Source organism: Corylus avellana, chromosome ca4 (assembly GCF_901000735.1).
Source record: "Corylus avellana chromosome ca4, CavTom2PMs-1.0".
NCBI lineage: Eukaryota > Viridiplantae > Streptophyta > Magnoliopsida > Fagales > Betulaceae > Corylus > Corylus avellana.
In genome coordinates, this window is record NC_081544.1 from 16,755,105 (window position 1) to 16,773,089 (window position 17,985).

The following is a 17,985-nucleotide window of genomic DNA, read 5'->3' on the forward strand; positions in this document are numbered from 1 at the left end:
AGAGAGAGAGAGGAGACAGAGTGTGTTGTGAAAATAGTAGATTATTATAAAGAAGAAGAAGCCAGAGGGACAGAGAGAGGACTTTAAAGAGAGAGAGAGAAGACGAGGAGACAAGAGCGTATCTTGGAAAATCCTAAAAATTCGATTTAGTTTTTTTCTCTTTGTTACTTTAAAAAGCATAGGACAAACTAAATAAACCTCCCCCCCCCCCCCATCAAATAAATCTAACTATTAAAAAAAAAAAATACAACTCTTTTCCCATTGTTCATTCATTGTACCACACCACACCCTCTCCTCCTCTCCTCTCTCTCTCTCTCTCTCTCTCTCCTCTGCTTAGCTACTAGCTCCACAGGTAAAACATTATTATTGTTTCTTTCAACAACCCACCCTCTCTTTCTCTCGGTCTGTCTCTCTCTCGGTCTGTCTCTCTGAGAAACAGAGAAAGTTTCTCACATTCTCTCTCTCTGTTTCTGGGCTGTGTGCGATTCGCTGTTTGTTGTGTGCGATTGTGTCTGTGTTTTTTGGGGTCAATCTGCGGCATTTGATTGATTATTCTAAGGAAGAAAAGCAGTGAACGTGCTCTTCTTTGTCCGGACGCCAAAACTAAAAAACTTCACGCTTTTTGGTTGGAGTTTGGAGAGAACACATTATTAAGTTAAGCGAGTTTACACTCTGTATTTCTCTATTCACATTTCTTTTTTAATCATTCAAAGCCTCAAGACAGACAGGAACAGACCCCTTTGACAGAGAGACTCAGAGAGCCTGGTCTTTGGAATTCGAGCTTTTTTTTTTTTTTTTCCTCCATCTTTTGAGAGCCATGCTTGTCTCTCAGAACTGAGTACTCCCTTTTTAAAATTCTGGGTCTCTCTGACCTCCTCCTCTCTTTGTAGATTCTAGCCTACAAATGGCTCTCCAATGAGAGAGAAGGAGAGAGAATTTTGTGCAATTGTTCGATATTTGCTTTGTTTTGGACCTTTGGTTGTGGGTGTACTTATGCTCTTTTGGGAGGTTTAAATCCCGCAAAACAATGCTATAATGCTAAATTTACTTGGAGTTCTTGGCGGGTACCCCTTTTCTTTTCATGCCAGAAAAAGGTGCCTCTGAAAAGATTGACAGTAATTTATCAAAAGTTGGCTTATAGATGTGTATGCATTACTTGGGGACTTTTTTAGCTTAGACATGAAGTGGGTAGTAGTAGAGAAACAGGAAGAAGAAGAAAAAGAAGAAAAAGCAAACCAGCAAGAAGAGTCGGAAAGAGTTTAGTGCTGATGGGTCTGAAGATGCAGCAGAGCCACCACCACTCAGTGGCGGTGAGATTGAATGAGCAAATGGGTACCAAAAGAGGGTACACATTTATTCAGGCCAACAGGGATTGGCTCCCCAAATTTCTGCTGCTTTGGATCATTGTTATGGCATTCTTGAGCATGATGATCTACAATGGTATGGATGATGATAATAAAGTAAGGAGGAAGGAGATTCTGGGAAGCATGTGTGATCAGAGAGCTAGGATGTTGCAAGATCAGTTTAGTGTTAGCGTTAATCATGTGCACGCCCTCGCCATCCTCGTTTCCACCTTCCACTACTACAAGAACCCTTCAGCAATTGATCAGGTTTGTGCTTCTTTTCCTTGCACTTCGATCTAAAATTTTTAGGCTTTGTTTGGTTGCCAGGATATCGAGGAAGAGGAAAGGAAATATTTTGGAAGTTTTGACATTTAGCCAAATATAAGTACAAGATGTAGTTGAGCTGATTTTGCTTACTCTTGAGGAAACCAATATATGGGAAATGAACGCTATTTTATTCACTCTGATTGCTACTGAATGGAGTTGATTTTGCATTTTTAATTTCGATAAAATGCAGGAGACTTTTGCCGAGTACACAGCTATGACCGCTTTTGAGCGGCCATTACTGAGTGGGGTAGCCTATGCACAGAGAGTGGTAAAGTCAGAGAGAGAAAGTTTCGAGAGGCAACATGGTTGGATAATAAAGACTATGGAGAGGGAGCCTTCACCGGTGCGAGATGAGTACGCACCGGTGATATTCACTCAGGACAGCCTCTCTTATCTTGAATCACTTGACATGATGTCAGGAGAGGTAAACTATATAATTTTGAATTCACTTTGCTTCTCTTGCTTGCATTTGATGATTTCGAGTAACATACAAATTGGTTCATGTGGCCTGCAATTTTGTTTCTGCGTGATGTAGGAAGATAGAGAAAACATTTTGAGGGCGAGGGCTACTGGGAAAGCTGTTTTGACAAGTCCCTTCAGGCTGCTGGGCTCTCATCATCTTGGTGTTGTGCTGACATTCCCCGTTTACAAATCCAAGCTCTCTTTAAGCCCAGCAGTGCAAGAGCGCATTGAAGCAACTGCAGGGTAAGTCCTCAGAGTTTGCCCTTATGATTTGATACTAAGCTTATCTTTGAAACACTTGTCGTTGGTTTTTTGTGTCTGCAAGTACAGTTTTTGAAAAAATTGAATCTAGAATGGAGATTAACAGGTAGACTGGAAGACCGAGCTAACCTGGTTTTTGGAATGATAGGAATGTCATTCTTTTTGCTGGAGCTTTAATGAGACACATTTTTCAACTAGGAAGTTTTATCCTTTTTTTTTGTGTACTTTGTGCATATGAATTCATTGGAGTGATGGCAGTAATTTGACAAGATTACGCACTAGAGTTGTTCCATTCTGTTACTTGAATTTCAGTTAGTTTTTCCTTTTCCTTGTTTCTCCTATATTTGTGCCTCTACTGGCTAGGGGCAGAATCATCTGATTCTCTTTCCCTGAGACAATATTATTGATTACAGAAAATTCAGCCTGTTCCATTTTCCTACATATACCCTATAACATAGTTGACTCCTTCATTACTTATTGGGGTTTTCATGAAAATGAGCAACTTTTCTCATATGCCCCTCCATGGAATTGATACAAATTTCCTAAGAACCATTCTTAATAATTTGGATTCTATTGTTATGGGTTTAAAAATGTGTGGTTTAAGTAGATCTGTTGCTTCTTTCGTAGATTTACCTGATTAACCATGGACGTTACACGATCTTTTGGATTTTGGCCTAGTTTTGCTGAGTTCACATGCCATGTGACCCTTTACCCATGTTCTGAAGTTGTACCAAACTTGACCCTAAGCAAGATGGTGTCTTTCACTCTATGCATGTGAAGTCATAAGTAGCACCAAGGTTGAACCTCAACCACTATCGTCTTCTTTCACTCTAGGACATGTGAAAGCTTGGCATGATCCTTTTCTATCAACCCCTCTCCCATTTTTTGCACCCTGTCGGGGTTCTGATAACTGAAATCTTTTGACAATGTTGTCTTGCGAATCACATGGTCTTTTTTTCTTCTTTTCTAAGATTAATAATGCTAGTAGCTAGTTTATTAAATCCTTTTGAAATAAATAAAGGTTCAGTGTTTTATAGCCTTCAATTGAAAGTGTGCTGCACTATCTGTAACTCATTGATTTGACAAATTTTATTTGCATAAAATTTGATTTATGCATGCATTTAGTTAAATGTTTATGATTCAATTAAATTATCAAAATTTTAAAGAGGTCAAGAGTTTGTTAATCCTTTGGTGTGTTTTGCATTAGTAGTTCATGCATGAGGCCCCATTTTGTGTGGATGTCCATAATTTTTGTACCATCTGAAGCAAGCTTGATAGAGAACTTACCACTACGAGCATTCAGCCAAATTAGTGAGGATTTGTTTTCAAGTGATTACGTTAACAACACCTTCAATGTTAAGTATCAACTCTCAGTAAGACTTCACCTTGAGAACAACCTCTGCTTCCAATTTGACCATCGTTAGCACCTACTGCCACCAAGGACCGCCTATGCTGAGAAAACCATTTCCATTGCTGCTATTTCCCCAACCACAATTGTTGCCACTTCAACAACACATGGCCACCTTTACCCCCATTACATGGGTACTGTCACTACCATCACCAACACAATCACACTGCAAATGCCAATGTCACCTCTTCTGTTACTACTGCCAATATGACCATCAGTGCCATTGCCATAACTGCGGCTGTCTTGACTACTCTTACTGTGTTCCCTGTCTCTTCTATCACTACATGACTTAAAATTTTGATGGTTTCGTTTGGTCATTTAATGGATAATTATGTTCCACTATTACATTTTCCATGGGTTTGAGTTTTAGGGTGGTAAAGTCGGTGTGATTTTATTTTCAGTTGGTTTCCCTTAGAGTATGTTGTGATGGTCTTATATTAAACTAGAAATTAGAAGTCTTGGCTTTCGTTTCTTCTGGGCATAATGTTTGGGCAAATGTTAATGTGGAAGTTCTAGATGCCTTATGTTAATGAAATTTCTGATTTCAAGCAGATACGTTGGTGGAGCCTTTGATGTTGAGTCCCTTGTGGAGAATTTACTTGGCCAACTTGCTGGGAATCAGGCGATTTTAGTGAATGTGTATGATGTCACCAACTCCTCTGATCCCCTAATCATGTATGGTCACCAATATCAAGACAGTGACTTGTCTCTTTTTCATGAAAGCAAGCTTGATTTTGGGGATCCTTTTAGGAGTCATCAAATGATATGTAGGTAAGGGCATCCAGTCATTGATCATAATTTCAGAAGACAGATGGAAGAGTTCCATGGTTTTCATCTCATAGATGCTCTATTGGATTTTAAGCAGATATCATCAGAAGGCACCCATGTCATGGACAGCACTCACCACCGCGTTCTTGTTCTTTGTGATTGGTTTACTGGTAGGTTATATCTTATATGGCGCAGGAATTCACATTGTTAAAGTTGAGGATGATTTCCATGCAATGGAAGAACTGAAAGTTCGAGCAGAAGCTGCTGATGTTGCTAAATCCCAGGTACTTTTCTTGGTGTTTCTATAAAGCATACTTCAACTCAATATCCAAACTTCCACCTCTTAATATGAGTATTATTTGTGATCTATCCAGTTTCTAGCGACTGTCTCTCATGAAATTAGAACACCCATGAATGGCATCCTTGGTATGTTTGAAGTCTCTCTAATTTATTTCTTCTCATATGATAGTATTATGTTTTTTTTATATGAAAAGTTTGTAATGAGTGATAAAAGTTCTATTATTTACATAATTGCAGGAATGCTTGCTCTGCTTCTAGATACAGAATTAAGTTCAACTCAGATGGATTATGCTCGAACTGCTCAAGCCTGTGGGAAGGCACTGATAGCATTAATTAACGAGGTGCTTGATCGGGCAAAAATAGACGCTGGCAAGTTAGAGCTGGAAGCAGTCCCATTTGTCGTCAGATCCATACTAGATGATGTCCTCTCTTTATTTTCTGAGAAGTCTAGAAACAAGAACATTGAGGTAAGTCCGCTAGTGAGTCAGTTTATTCATTATCTTTTTGTTGGCTGATATGGTTATCTGACCTGGTGTAAGAAGTGATGAAACTCCTTCATTTTGCTTAAGCATTTTTACACATAAATCTTGTAGTTTGTTAATATAAGCCGCAAATTTTTCTGATCTTCTCATGTTTAAACTTTTTTTTTCCCCTCACCTTGCTGGGGATTTTGATACAAATTGATGGCATTGTTCATGATGCGTTTTCAAATTCTCCAATCCTCTCAACTTGGATGCATAACCAATTGGGGACGTGTAGCTTGCAGTGTTTGTTTCCGATAAAGTTCCTGAAATTGTTATGGGGGATCCTGGGAGATTCAGACAGATTGTTACAAATCTTGTAGGGAACTCTGTTAAAGTAAGTGGATCATTGAAGCTTTATTGTGAAATTCTTACTACCCAAATTTATTGAATTTATATTGTTAATTTTTTCCTTGATTAATAATTTGTTGTACTGGTGGAGTTTTATGGTTTCTGCCCCCAAATTAGAACTTGTCAATGTGAAATTTGTATTATTTGATTTAGTTTTCAACCACTAAATTCACTTTATTCTTTGCAAATCTACTTGATAATAATTATATTGAGCATGTGGCAGTTCACAGAACGAGGACATATATTTGTTAAAGTCCATCTAGCTGAACAAGCAATGGCCATGGTAAATGCAAAAGCTGAAACTTGCTTAAATGGAGGATCAGATAGAAGTATGTTTTTATCTGGTGGCCGTGAGTTTAAAACCTTAAGCGGTTGCGAAGTTGCTGATGAGCGGAACAGCTGGGATATCTTTAAGCATCTAGTTGCTGATGAAGAACTCCGTGCTGAAGCTTCACATAGCATGATGAACACTAATGAAGCTTCTGAACGTGTCACTTTGATGGTATGTGTGGAGGATACAGGAATTGGGATTCCATTATGTGCCCAGGATCGCGTTTTCATGCCCTTCATGCAGGCAGATAGCTCAACGTCTAGACATTATGGAGGAACTGGTATAGGCTTGAGCATTAGTAAGTGTCTGGTTGAGCTAATGGGTGGTCAGATAAATTTCGTAAGCCGACCTCAGGTTGGCAGTACATTTTCATTCACTGCTATTTTTGGGAGGTGTAAGAAAAATGCCTGCGGTGACATGAAAAAACCTATTTCTGAAGATTTGCCTTCTGGTTTTAGAGGATTAAAAGCATTAGTAGTTGATGAGAAACCAGTTAGAGCTGCTGTCACCAGATTCCATTTAAAGAGACTAGGTATCCTGGTTGAAGTTGCTAGTAGCTTCAAAATTGCAATTGCTAAGACCGGGAAAAATGGTTCTCTTAAATCTCGGTAATTTCTCCTTTTTCTGATTCTTTTTCTTAACCCTTGCTACCTTTTTTTCAGATGCTATACACTTCATCTCAATCCTAAGGCAAAGCCTTGGCAGTGATAGCATCTTTTATTGCCACAGCCTTGCGGTTTCAGAAGGAAAAGTCTTGTTAATTGACTATCCTTCATTTTTTGTTTTCTAGCAGATTTCCAATTGACCAAGATCCTTCAAATTACTTTGGGAAAAATCAAAATTAGTTTCAATTTCTACAATTAGATGGGTTTTACTTACATGTCAAATTGATTCTTTCATTAATTTGCCATCCAAATATTTTAACAGCTTATCTGCCACCCCTTCAAAATCATCCTGTGGATGGTCCAGCCATCCCCTATGTGAAGGGTGGCACCTCCCTAGGTTCCTCTAGGGGATGGCTGGACCACCCTCACCCCTTAGTTTTCCTCTTTCTTTTTGTTCTTTTTTGTTTTTGTGCATGATGTGGCATATGGGTGCCGCATGTCAACTTATTAATGGATGTCATGGAAGATAAGTTGTTAAATATTGGCGAAGGGAAAAAATAAAAAAAAAAGAAGAAAAAAGCAATTTGGTACACTAAACATTGCAAGAGCATGAGATTATCCGTGTTTACATACATATAGACCAAAGAACACCAGATTTGAGTAAATGTATTTGCTAAATTTCCAAGATTGCGACTATATTGGCAAAGGAATGCCAATTGTGTTCAGTGTAACAACTCCTTTAAGTTTTTATGAGCAACACCCCTTAAATTTGGACTCCTGAGATAAACCCCAAAGTTTCAATATATTGAAATTATCAGATTTAGCTTGCTGAGTAAAACTACTTTATTTACTATGACAGAAACTTCCAGCCAGATTTAGTTCTAGTTGAGAAGGATTCATGGATGTCTGGTGAGGAAGGTGGTTTGAATGTTTGGCTCTTGGACTGGAAACAGAATGGGCATATTTTTCAGTTGCCTAAGATGATTCTTCTCGCAACCCAAATCGAAAAAGGTGAACTTGATAAAGCAAAGGCCGCTGGTTTTGCAGATACTGTGATCATGAAACCTATGAGGGCAAGTATGGTTGCTGCATGTCTTCAACAGGTGCTGGGGATAGGGAAGAAGAGGCAGCAGGAGAAAGACATGCCTAATGGATCGTCTTTCCTTCAGAGCCTTCTTTGTGGCAAGAAAATTTTAGTGGTTGATGACAATTTGGTTAACCGCAGAGTTGCTGAAGGTGCACTAAAGAAGTTTGGAGCTGACGTAGAGTGTGCTGAGAGTGGCAAAGCTGCACTGGCACTGCTTCAACTACCCCATAATTTTGATGCCTGCTTCATGGACATTCAAATGCCAGAAATGGATGGGTATGTATTTATATTCTTGAATGCAATCAAAATATTTAGTTACTTATTGATGACTTAGCCTTTACAGATCTGTTTGGTGAGTCTTTGTTACGAAAAGTTTAAAATCATTGTGATGAACCCTTCAGCTATTTTTGATATAATGGTAGCTACATAATCATAACTTATAATTTGTCTGCTTGTTGTTTCATATGCTGTATATGTGCAAGCATTTATCTAATCGGTATTTTATAGTGGTTGTCTTAATGTTTCATTCGAAATTGCATCACTCTAATAGTAGTTCCAATGGTGTAATTCTCTTCTGATGCTGTCTACTTGGTTGGGAAATTGCCTAAAACCCTGCCTAGAGCAGGAAGAGGGAGGTTACTTATTGTAACTTATATATTTTTTGGGGGCTGAGGCTTGAGTGGGAGAAGTAATCTTTATTTCCTAATATTCCCAAGGAATACCCTGAATTTAGGACCACAACAATCAGTCAAACCTTTTGACAGAAAACTAAGCCTATAATGATTAGTGTCTTAAACTCATATTAGATACCCAGGGAAAGATCATAGAAGACTGAAAATGGTGCTGGTGAGTAGATAATTTGATGAGTTGACGTGCATAGAAAGTGAGAGTATTTTAACTTAATCATTCATGTCTCTATTTCCTATTGTTTAATCTTCTATCCAAACCTGTGTACAACCACATTTCGGAATGATAATGATATTTTGATTGTATTTTTGAAAAAATGTCCAACACTATTGTGTCAAACTCCTATTACAACCCAAGCATGATCATATAAGACTGAAAAAAATTGCAGGTGAGCATATATACTTGTATGAGTTAACTTTATGCATCCAAGCCCCTGCTAGTTGGAACAAGGAACTTATAATCTTTTCCAGCTTTGGATTATTCAGTTCAAATTATGATGCTAATATTAAGGTGGCTTTAGCAACTTAACTTGTATTAAGTTGTAACAAATTCTGGTATGGTTACTCTTCAAATGAACATTTTGAGCATTTTGGTGTGAATGCTCAGAATGTCGAGCCATTTGAAGGATATGAATCTTCTTAAAGTACATTTTGGTGTGAATGTTCATTTGAGGGCTTGAAAAAAGTTTTAGGCTGACTAGATTTTAGGCTCCCTAAATCTTTATATTGTGCAGAAAAAAAATAGTATTGGCATTGAAACCCATTTGGCAGGAAAATGTTGCGCCGTTTGAAGGATATAAATCTTCTTCAAGTGCAATTTATTGGTACACTGAACATAACAAAGCCGTACATATTTCCCATAATTGCAGGTTTGAGGCAACCCAACGAATACGCCTAATGGAGAGCAAGGCAAATGAGCAAATGAATGGCGGAGCCACTGATGAAGGAGCTATTAGAAAGGGAGAGTGGCATGTGCCAATATTAGCCATGACAGCTGATGTTATTCACGCGACGTATGATAAGTGCCTTAAATGTGGGATGGATGGATATGTCTCAAAGCCCTTTGAGGAACAGAATCTTTACCAGGCGGTTGCCAAGTTTTTCAAATCCAACCCCATCTCTGACTCATGACAAGATCTTCTGCACTCTTGTGCACCAGAAAAACCTAAAGTGGCAACATTTATGGCAGGCTGAAATGTACCAGCAATTTTAACACTGCTGGTCTATTTTGTTTTCCTGCAGATTGACGACTCCGAAAATTCTCAACCGACCTTGTTTACAGGTTCAGCCAATTATTTCTAACCATGTTCAATTTGACATGATTAGATTTCTAGTGCATGTATACTGCTACAAATTTCTCCATTCCCCACTTGTATTTATAGATCCTTAGATGGGGAAGGAGCCAAATTGTGTAAATCATATATTTTTGTATGCTTTCCCTGGAACTTTCTTTTGCTAAGGGGCTTCAATACCTTAATTTGTATAATTCTCTTGTAGAAGACTTTGGCCAGAAACATTTTCTATGTTGAGAAAGGAAAGATTTGTTATGATTGAACAGAAATGTTTTGTTTGAAAACTCTTTTATTCTTTGTTTTTGAGAAGGGAGAGAGTAGCAACATATTTAATTAACGATTAAAAAGAAGGGCTTTAATAAACGATTCAACTTGTGGCAAAAGGTGAAAGCTAATTTGTAATTAAATTTCTTTTGTTTTTTTTGTTTTGTTTTGTTTTGTTTTTTTTTTTTTTTTTGGGAAAATGCACTTTACCCTCTAAACTATTCACCAATTTGCACTTTTAACTAAAATGTTTAAAAAGTGACACTTTATTCCAGAGTATTTGACATTGATTCTTGACTCCCATGAAGTACAATTTACCCCTTGAAGTATTTTGAATTGACACTTTACCTTCTTAAAACTTAGTTACTTCCGCTAGGGGGGTTTAAAGTGTCAACTCAAAAACTTCAGAGGGTAAAGTGTACTTCATGGGATTAAGTGTCAATGTCATACTTTAGGGGGGGCGAGGGGTAAAGTATCACTTTTTAAGCATTGGAGTTAAAAGTGCAAATTGGTTGATAGTTCTGGAGGTAAAGAGTATCCCACTCCTTTATTTTTTTTTTTTTTTTGTCTTCATATACGTCGTTCTTATAGGAAGAATAGAGAATAAAAAGTAATATTCTTTAATAATCTATTATACTATTATATGATTATCATGCAATTTGATAATGTGAATTTAAAAATCAGTTAGTAGATTGACATTTGTATAAAAGATTTTTTTAAAAGAAAGAACTAATTTGTAATATCCCGTCATCATAAAAAAAGTTATATAGTAACCATATAAAAGCAAAATAAAAAGCGTTACTCCAGAATAAATGATGCTCTAGAAAAATTAAGCTGACCTTTTCCTTTTCTTGCCCTTTTTCCCTATAAAAAAGAAATAGGGATTTTGTCTTTTGGGCAAAGGACTAGTACTTGTTTTGGGAGGGAGCTAAGGACCCCACGTGACTGTTAGAAAACCTATATTTCATTTCCTTGTATGAGTATATTTTATTTTATTTTCCTAATAGGCTAAACTCTAGATTTTATTACCTACATAAATCATGCTTTATTTTATAAATTGCGTATGTCAATGAAGAGAAGAATACACATAATTCACCTAAGAGTACTAGCAGTAGCTTCCCTTTGATTTTTACTAAATTTAGGGCACAAAACTACTTTTTGCTTTCCTATAAAAATATATTTCACAATACCTTCCCTTACTTTTCCCTATGTTATTAAAATATTATTTCTAGTCTTCTCTCTAGGGTTCTCTTTGAGGAAACTAGGGTTTGAGGGAATGGTCTTCTACCGGCGGCGAGGTGAAGTGATGGGTTTGGAGGGTGAATATGGGGGACGATCTGGAGACTTTATGTGGAAGGATTGCTCTCATAGGAGGGGAAAAAGTAGGCATCACTATCTTAGAAGGTGAAATTGCGGTAGACAAAGAGAAAGGTGAGCGGTGTTTAGTGGGCAGAATTGGAGATGAGAAGAAGGTGAATAAGGACGCCTTTAGGAACGTTTTATCACGTATATGGCGCACGGTGGGTCTGGTGGTTTTCAAAGAAGTGCAGGGTAATGTTTGGTTGTTTTTGTTTGCAAATCCTGGTGATAAGAAGATGGTGATGGAGGGCCGGCCATGGTCATTTGATCGCCAAATTTCGGTGTTAAATGATTTCGATGGGAGTTTACTCCCTTCTGGATTCAGGTGCACAATATGCCATTATTATGAATGAATAAAAGGGTGGGCACTAAGATTGGAGAATCCCTTGGAACCTATAAGATGTTGACGTGGTTGGCGACGGAGGTGGCTGGGGAAGATGTTTGCGACTAAGGGTGAGTATTGATTTACACAATCCATTGGAGCGTGGCAGGGCATTATCAATTGGGCTGGGAAGGTGTGACATTCAAGTACGAAAAACTCCCATTGTTTTGCTTTCACTGCAGCAGAATTCTGCACGGAAGGAAAGGTTGCACTGTGAAAACATCCCAACGGCGACGCGAGGAGGAGGGAATCAAACCATTGGGCGTTTGGCTCAGGGCAGAGGAGCCAAGGAGGAGGCTGGGCGGGGATTTTGGAGGAGGATACTATCAGGAGGAGGGTTGTAGTACTGACGTCGGATCAAGAAGCAAGGAGCATACCTACAAGGCAGGTTCCGCAAATCATGGAAACCCTAGCTATGGTAGCTGGCTTGGGAACGAAGGTAGTATCGCTTCTGGCGATTCTTTCCATAAGGAGGTCACGAGCGTGGCGGTGTTTAAGGCAACATCTGAATCCACAGATCACTAGCTGAACAACTTCTCGAATGAGTTGGAAGGGCAGCAATTTAATGACAATATGATGGACAAGTGGAAAGAAGGGAGGTGACGTGGTTCAAAAGCTGGTGACTACACCAAGTGTGGAGATGACGCGTATGACCTCCCATGCACCCATACAGGTGGACGTCGACAAGGGGAGTGCATATGCTTCTATTATAGAGGTGGGGCCTTGTGGAGGGGAAAATGATGGTGAGCAGAGAGTGGAACCTTGCTGTAAGGAACCTAAGGAAGCCACGGAATTTCAGGACACTGAGCGAGTATGTAGTGACCCAAATAATTAACTAAGCTTAGATAGCTTAGTTAGAGGGTTAATTTGGACTTTGGGTCATTAGGGACAGCTAGAAGGACATTTTGAGAATTTTGGACTTTCTGACCGTACGTACGCTCTTGTCTTTAGTGGAGGATGTATGCAAGGGGACCACCGTACGTATGCTCTTGTCTTTAGTGAGGACGTACGCATGGAGACCACCATACGTACACTGATAATAGTACAAGATGCACGCATGGGGACCACCAGACATACTTTGCCAATAGTACGCCGTACTCTGTGAATAGTACACGAACGTACGCCCCAATAGTACTGGACCATGCTACTTTTGGGTTAACCCCTGGATAATACTTGGATGTATGCTACAGCCTTTGGACCGCTGGGTAAATAGTACCGAACGTACACCCTAGTAGTACTGAATGTCTGATAATTTTTCGAATAGTTGGTAGCGCCATCTGCTTTATCTCACCTATAAATACCCCTACCCTTGAGCATTTAAGCCTCATTCTTGACCTCAGGCTCTCCGAAAATCCTCTGTGTGAGTGTGTTCTTGTGAGTTAAGTGAGTTTTTGTGGAGAAAGGAGGTGATTCTTTGGCTTCCAGGACGTAACTCTCTAAGCTCTGCTCGTTGCTTAAATCGTTATGCTCTTTTAATGCTTTTAGGCTAGCTTAGTTGTTAGTTTGAGTTTCTAGCTAGATTATGCCTTAATCTTGGTTTAAGCTTGGGTTAGCGTTTAATTCTTGTTGGGCATATTTCCTTTTGCATGGAGGTGTTATTTTGAGATATGAGGTCCTAGGAATCCTTTTGGTAGCTTTAGAAACCAGTTTGGGAGGATAGGAGGACAGTTGAACCAAATGAGGTTCTACTCGAACTTTCTGGGCGAACTTACGGCCACGAGACTGGACGTACAAGCCTTCTGGGCAGATGTACGGCCACAAACCCAGACATACGGTTAGAAGTGTTCCAGGGAATGTGACTTTGGCCAGTCGTCCGATAGCCTCTATTTCATGTTCTAGGTTCGTTTTAGTTAGATTTATAACTAATGATAGGTCTTTTCTCAGTATTTGAGGTTATGGAGCCTCAAAGGAATTTTACGGAGGAGCCTTACGACCCAGGTGAGTACAAACTCACATGGATGCTTGTTGTTACTTTTCTTGCATTGCACGTCTACTTTATATATATCAAACATGTATATTTTGCAACTCTCATGAAATACATTTTAGAACTACAATGAATTCTCTTTTGTGAAAATGTATGTTGATTAACAAGATAATGATGAGACTTGTAAAACTATGCATGTAAAAGACTGATAATATTAATTGCATTGTATGACATGGTACACCGGTATACGTGGAAAAACGGCCATGGGCTTACTATACAAGTTAACTTTATGGTCAAATATGTGTCTGTGTGGGCTTTGGATCCAATGGCTTCTTGGCTAGCGCAACCATTCCCTAATGGTTGGTCACTATAGAACGTACATCATTAGTGGTGTGGGCCACCCGAGGTCAGATTCAGTCGTGCCACTAATGTTATGGATGGTAGCGTACAATATCTGACGCACCGGTATTATATTATAGGTCCCTCAGAACAGTACCAACCATACTGAGAAGGGGCAATATCTTGGGTAGACCATACGGTTGAACTATTACTGTTACTCATGATTGTAAGCATATATTATATCTATATCACATCCATGATAAACTGTCATCTCATAATATTACATGTGCTTTATAAACAATTGAGTTTACTATTTAATGACGGGTACATCATGTGCATTTATATTCATTAAGTCATCGGACTTACCCTTGTATTATTTTCTTTTTTCCTCCATATGTACAATTATGTGGTTATAGATAGTTTAGCAGAGATGGATACCGCGAAGCATCTAGTTTTTGTGGAGGATTCGGCCCGGGATATGCTTGAGGACTTATTGCAAGCTTAGGTGGGTGCTCATGGTAACTAGTAGTTATAGTTTATGAAATAGACTTAAATGCTTGATCTATGCTTGCATTTAAGGTATAGCATGAATCCCTTGTAAAGATGACTTGTGTATAGTATGATTTTAGCTGCTTTGATGTTCCTTGGTAGATGCTCTGGTTGTAATGATTAATGTTTATAGAACTTTAATACTTTCTGCTGCTTAGTATCCTCTATTTTTTAGGAGTAGAGGTCCCTGAGTCTTGTTCCGCAAGGGATAAGGTTGGGAGACAAACCGTGAAGCTAATTACCAGTTAATTAATTTCCGGGGCGTTACATTTTATGTGATGGTGTGACTTCTATGGCGACAAAAGAGGGAGTGGGGGACATACAAGAAAGGAAAGGGTGGACTGCTAGGAAGTGGAAACACCAAGCCGTGCAAGAGAAGAGCAAGGGGAATGTCCTCACCAGCAGGGAAGAAACAAAAATAAGAGGAAAACCATTGTTGAGGAGCTAGGCAGGGAGGGGAAGGATCATAGGAAAAAGAGTAAACGGGGGTCGAATTAGGAAGATGAGGGTGCAAATGGATTGGCGGAGGCTGTTCAACAGCCCTGCCAAGTCCAATGAGTATCATAAGTTGGAACTGCCGAGGCTTGGGGACCCTTGGACAATTCGAGACCTTAGCCAAAAGGTTAAGGATAATAAACCCAGCTTTTTGTTCCTCATGGAAACAATTAGCTGTCAACAAAGAATGGAATTGATTAGGGTCAAGCTTGGAGACGTAGGAATGTTTGTAGTAGACCTGATGGGGAGGAGTGGAGGACTTGCACTTTTATGGAAGGAAGATAATGAGTTGGAAATTCAGAATTATTCGGGGAGGCATATTAATGCCATTGTTAAGAGAAATGAGGAGTGCCCCCATGGAAGCTCATAGGCTTCTATGGCAACGCGGATAGCTCAAAATGGAAGGAGTCATGGGAACTTCTAAAGCATATGAAGTCTTTTTCGCAGGATTCTTGGTTGTGTGTAGGTGATTTTAACGAAATTACACATCGAGGGGAAAAAACAGGAGGTACGAGGCTAAGAGAGGGGTGTGTGACCGCTTTCAGATTTGCTTTGGAGGAATGCTGCTTGGGTGACCTTTGATACAGTGGACCACGGTACACTTGGTCTAATAAACGAAAAGATGGCATAATTACCTAGTGAGATTAGATAGAGCATTGGCTACTAGCACTTGGTGTGAGAACCACAGAGGGGTGGAGGTGATAGTTCTCGCAGCAAGGGCATCAGACCACAACCCCTTGCTAGTAAAATTTGAAAAGATGGAAAAGGTATGTGGGGGTGGAAGACGGGGTTTCCAGTTTGAAGATAGATGGTCGCTAGATCCGGATTGCGGCAAGATTATTCAAGAAGCTTTGGAGGGATCGGGCCTGCAAGGGGGGAATTATGGCTGTGAGGCGCAACCTTGAGCAGTGTCAATCACGGCTTCAAGGCTGGAGCAGACGGAAATATAGGAGCATAGAGGAGTTGGTGAAAAAGCAGACAAAGCAATTGGCTCAGTTGCAACAAAGAGGAGGGGAATGGAACTAGGAGGCTATAAAACAGCTGCAATTAGACATTGATCATTTATTGGAACATGAAGATATTAAATGGAAGCAGCTAGCAAAACAACACTGGTACCAGGATGAGGACAGAAATACATCGTCTTTCCATGCATGGGCAAATCATCAAAGAAGGATCAACCAAATTAAGTGGGTCTGGGATGATGAAGATAGAGAGTGGTCCAAACCGAAAGAAATTAGCGAAGCCTTCGTGAATTTTTACCAAAAGCTGTTTCAAACCAAAGGCATAGTTGGTGTAGATGCATGCCTGGAGGGTCTTGAGGCACGGGTAACCCCAGAGATGAATGGGTGGCTTTTGCGACCTTTTGTGGCAGAAGATATGGAGTTTGCTCTCTCACAGATGCATCCATTGAAGTCCCTTGGCCCTGATGGATTTGCAGCCTGTTTTTACCAAAAAGCTTGGGATATAGGTTGGAATGAGGTATGCGTAGTTGTGCTTGATTTTGTTAATGGGGGTACTTTTAATGCTGACATTAATGAAACTTACATTGCTTTGACTCCTAAGCAGAAAAATCCCACTCATATAACTGAGTTTCGCCCCATTAGCCTTCGTAATGTTATTTACAAGCTCATAGCAAAAGTTTTAGCAAATCGAATGAAGAAGGTTCTGGGGGAGATTATATCTCCCAATCAAAGCGCCTTTATTCCATGAAGTTTGATCACGGATAATATCCTTATTGCGTTTGAGGTGCTGCACACTATGGATACATGCTTGAAAGGAATGAAGGGGTACATGGCACTAAAACGGGACATGAGCAAGGCTTACGACAGAGTTGAATGGGAATTCCTATAAATGGTTATGAGCAGGATTGGCTTTGCCAATAGGTGGGTTCAAATGTTGATGACATGTTTTCGTACGGTGAACTATTCAGTTTTGATAAATGGTAGACCTTATGGAAAAATTATTCCTTCAAGAGGGTTGAGGCAAGGGGATCCGCTCTCACCATATTTCTTTATCTTATGTGCCGAAGGGTTGAGCATAGGGCTGAACAAGATGGAAAGAGCAGCACATATTACTAGGCTTCCACTGACCCGAGGAGGAACGTTGTTAAATTGCATTTTCTTTGTAGACGATAGTCTTCTATTTTGTAAAGCTGAGACTATTGAGTGGTATTGTATTCAAAGGTGTGAGATGATTATGAGAAAGCTTTGGGCCAAAAGCTAAACAAAGGCAAGACCTCCCTATTTTTCAGTCGTAATACTGGAGCTGACACAAGGGCGCAAGTCCTATCGGTAGTTGGGATAAATTCCATCCATAGGTACGAAAAATACTTAGGGTAGCTAGCACTTATAGGAAGATCTAAAGTTTCCTCACTCTCAAGGATAAAAGGGCGTATTTGGGACAAGATGCAATGGTGGAAATAAAAGTTTCTTTCTCATGCAGGGAAAGAGATATTGTTGAAGGCAGTTGTACAAGCTATAGCTACCTACACCATGAGTGTTTTTCAGCTTCCAAAGACCTTATGCAATGAGATTAATTCTATGATGGCCAAGTTTTGGTGGGGGCATAAGGAGAATGACAAAAAAGTAGCTTGGATAAGTTGGGAAAAAATGGAAAAGCAAAGGAGGTAGGGGGCTTGGGATTTTGTGATTTAGAATGTTTTAATACAACTTTGCTTGCTAAACAAGGGTGGCGTTTAATTCAAAATCCAGACTCCCTTGTTGCAAAGATATTAAAAGAGAAATACTATCCCAATGGCACTTTCCTAAACACTCCATTGAGCAAAAGACCCTCGTATGTGTGGAGGAGTATTTGGAATGCAAAATACTTGCTCAAAGAAGGGATGGTGTGGAGGGTGGGGAACAGGAAGAATATAAAAATTTGGGGTGATAAGTGGTTGCCATCTTCGACGACATATGCTATTCAAACTCC

The 17,985-nt window shown here is 39.5% G+C and overlaps 1 protein-coding gene across 1 annotated transcript; it reads left to right on the plus strand.

Annotated features, from left to right (window-relative positions):
* Nucleotides 1–789: 789 nt before the first annotated feature.
* Nucleotides 790–9,949, plus strand: LOC132177057 (histidine kinase 4). Its single transcript, XM_059589264.1, has 11 exons — nucleotides 790–1,610; nucleotides 1,861–2,094; nucleotides 2,206–2,375; nucleotides 4,354–4,572; nucleotides 4,667–4,853; nucleotides 4,944–4,995; nucleotides 5,107–5,336; nucleotides 5,629–5,727; nucleotides 5,965–6,680; nucleotides 7,537–8,040; nucleotides 9,320–9,949. The coding sequence occupies exons 1-11, from the start codon at nucleotides 1,269–1,271 to the stop codon at nucleotides 9,579–9,581; spliced, it is 3,015 nt and encodes a 1,004-aa protein (XP_059445247.1). The 5' UTR covers nucleotides 790–1,268; the 3' UTR covers nucleotides 9,582–9,949.
* Nucleotides 9,950–17,985: the final 8,036 nt, after the last annotated feature.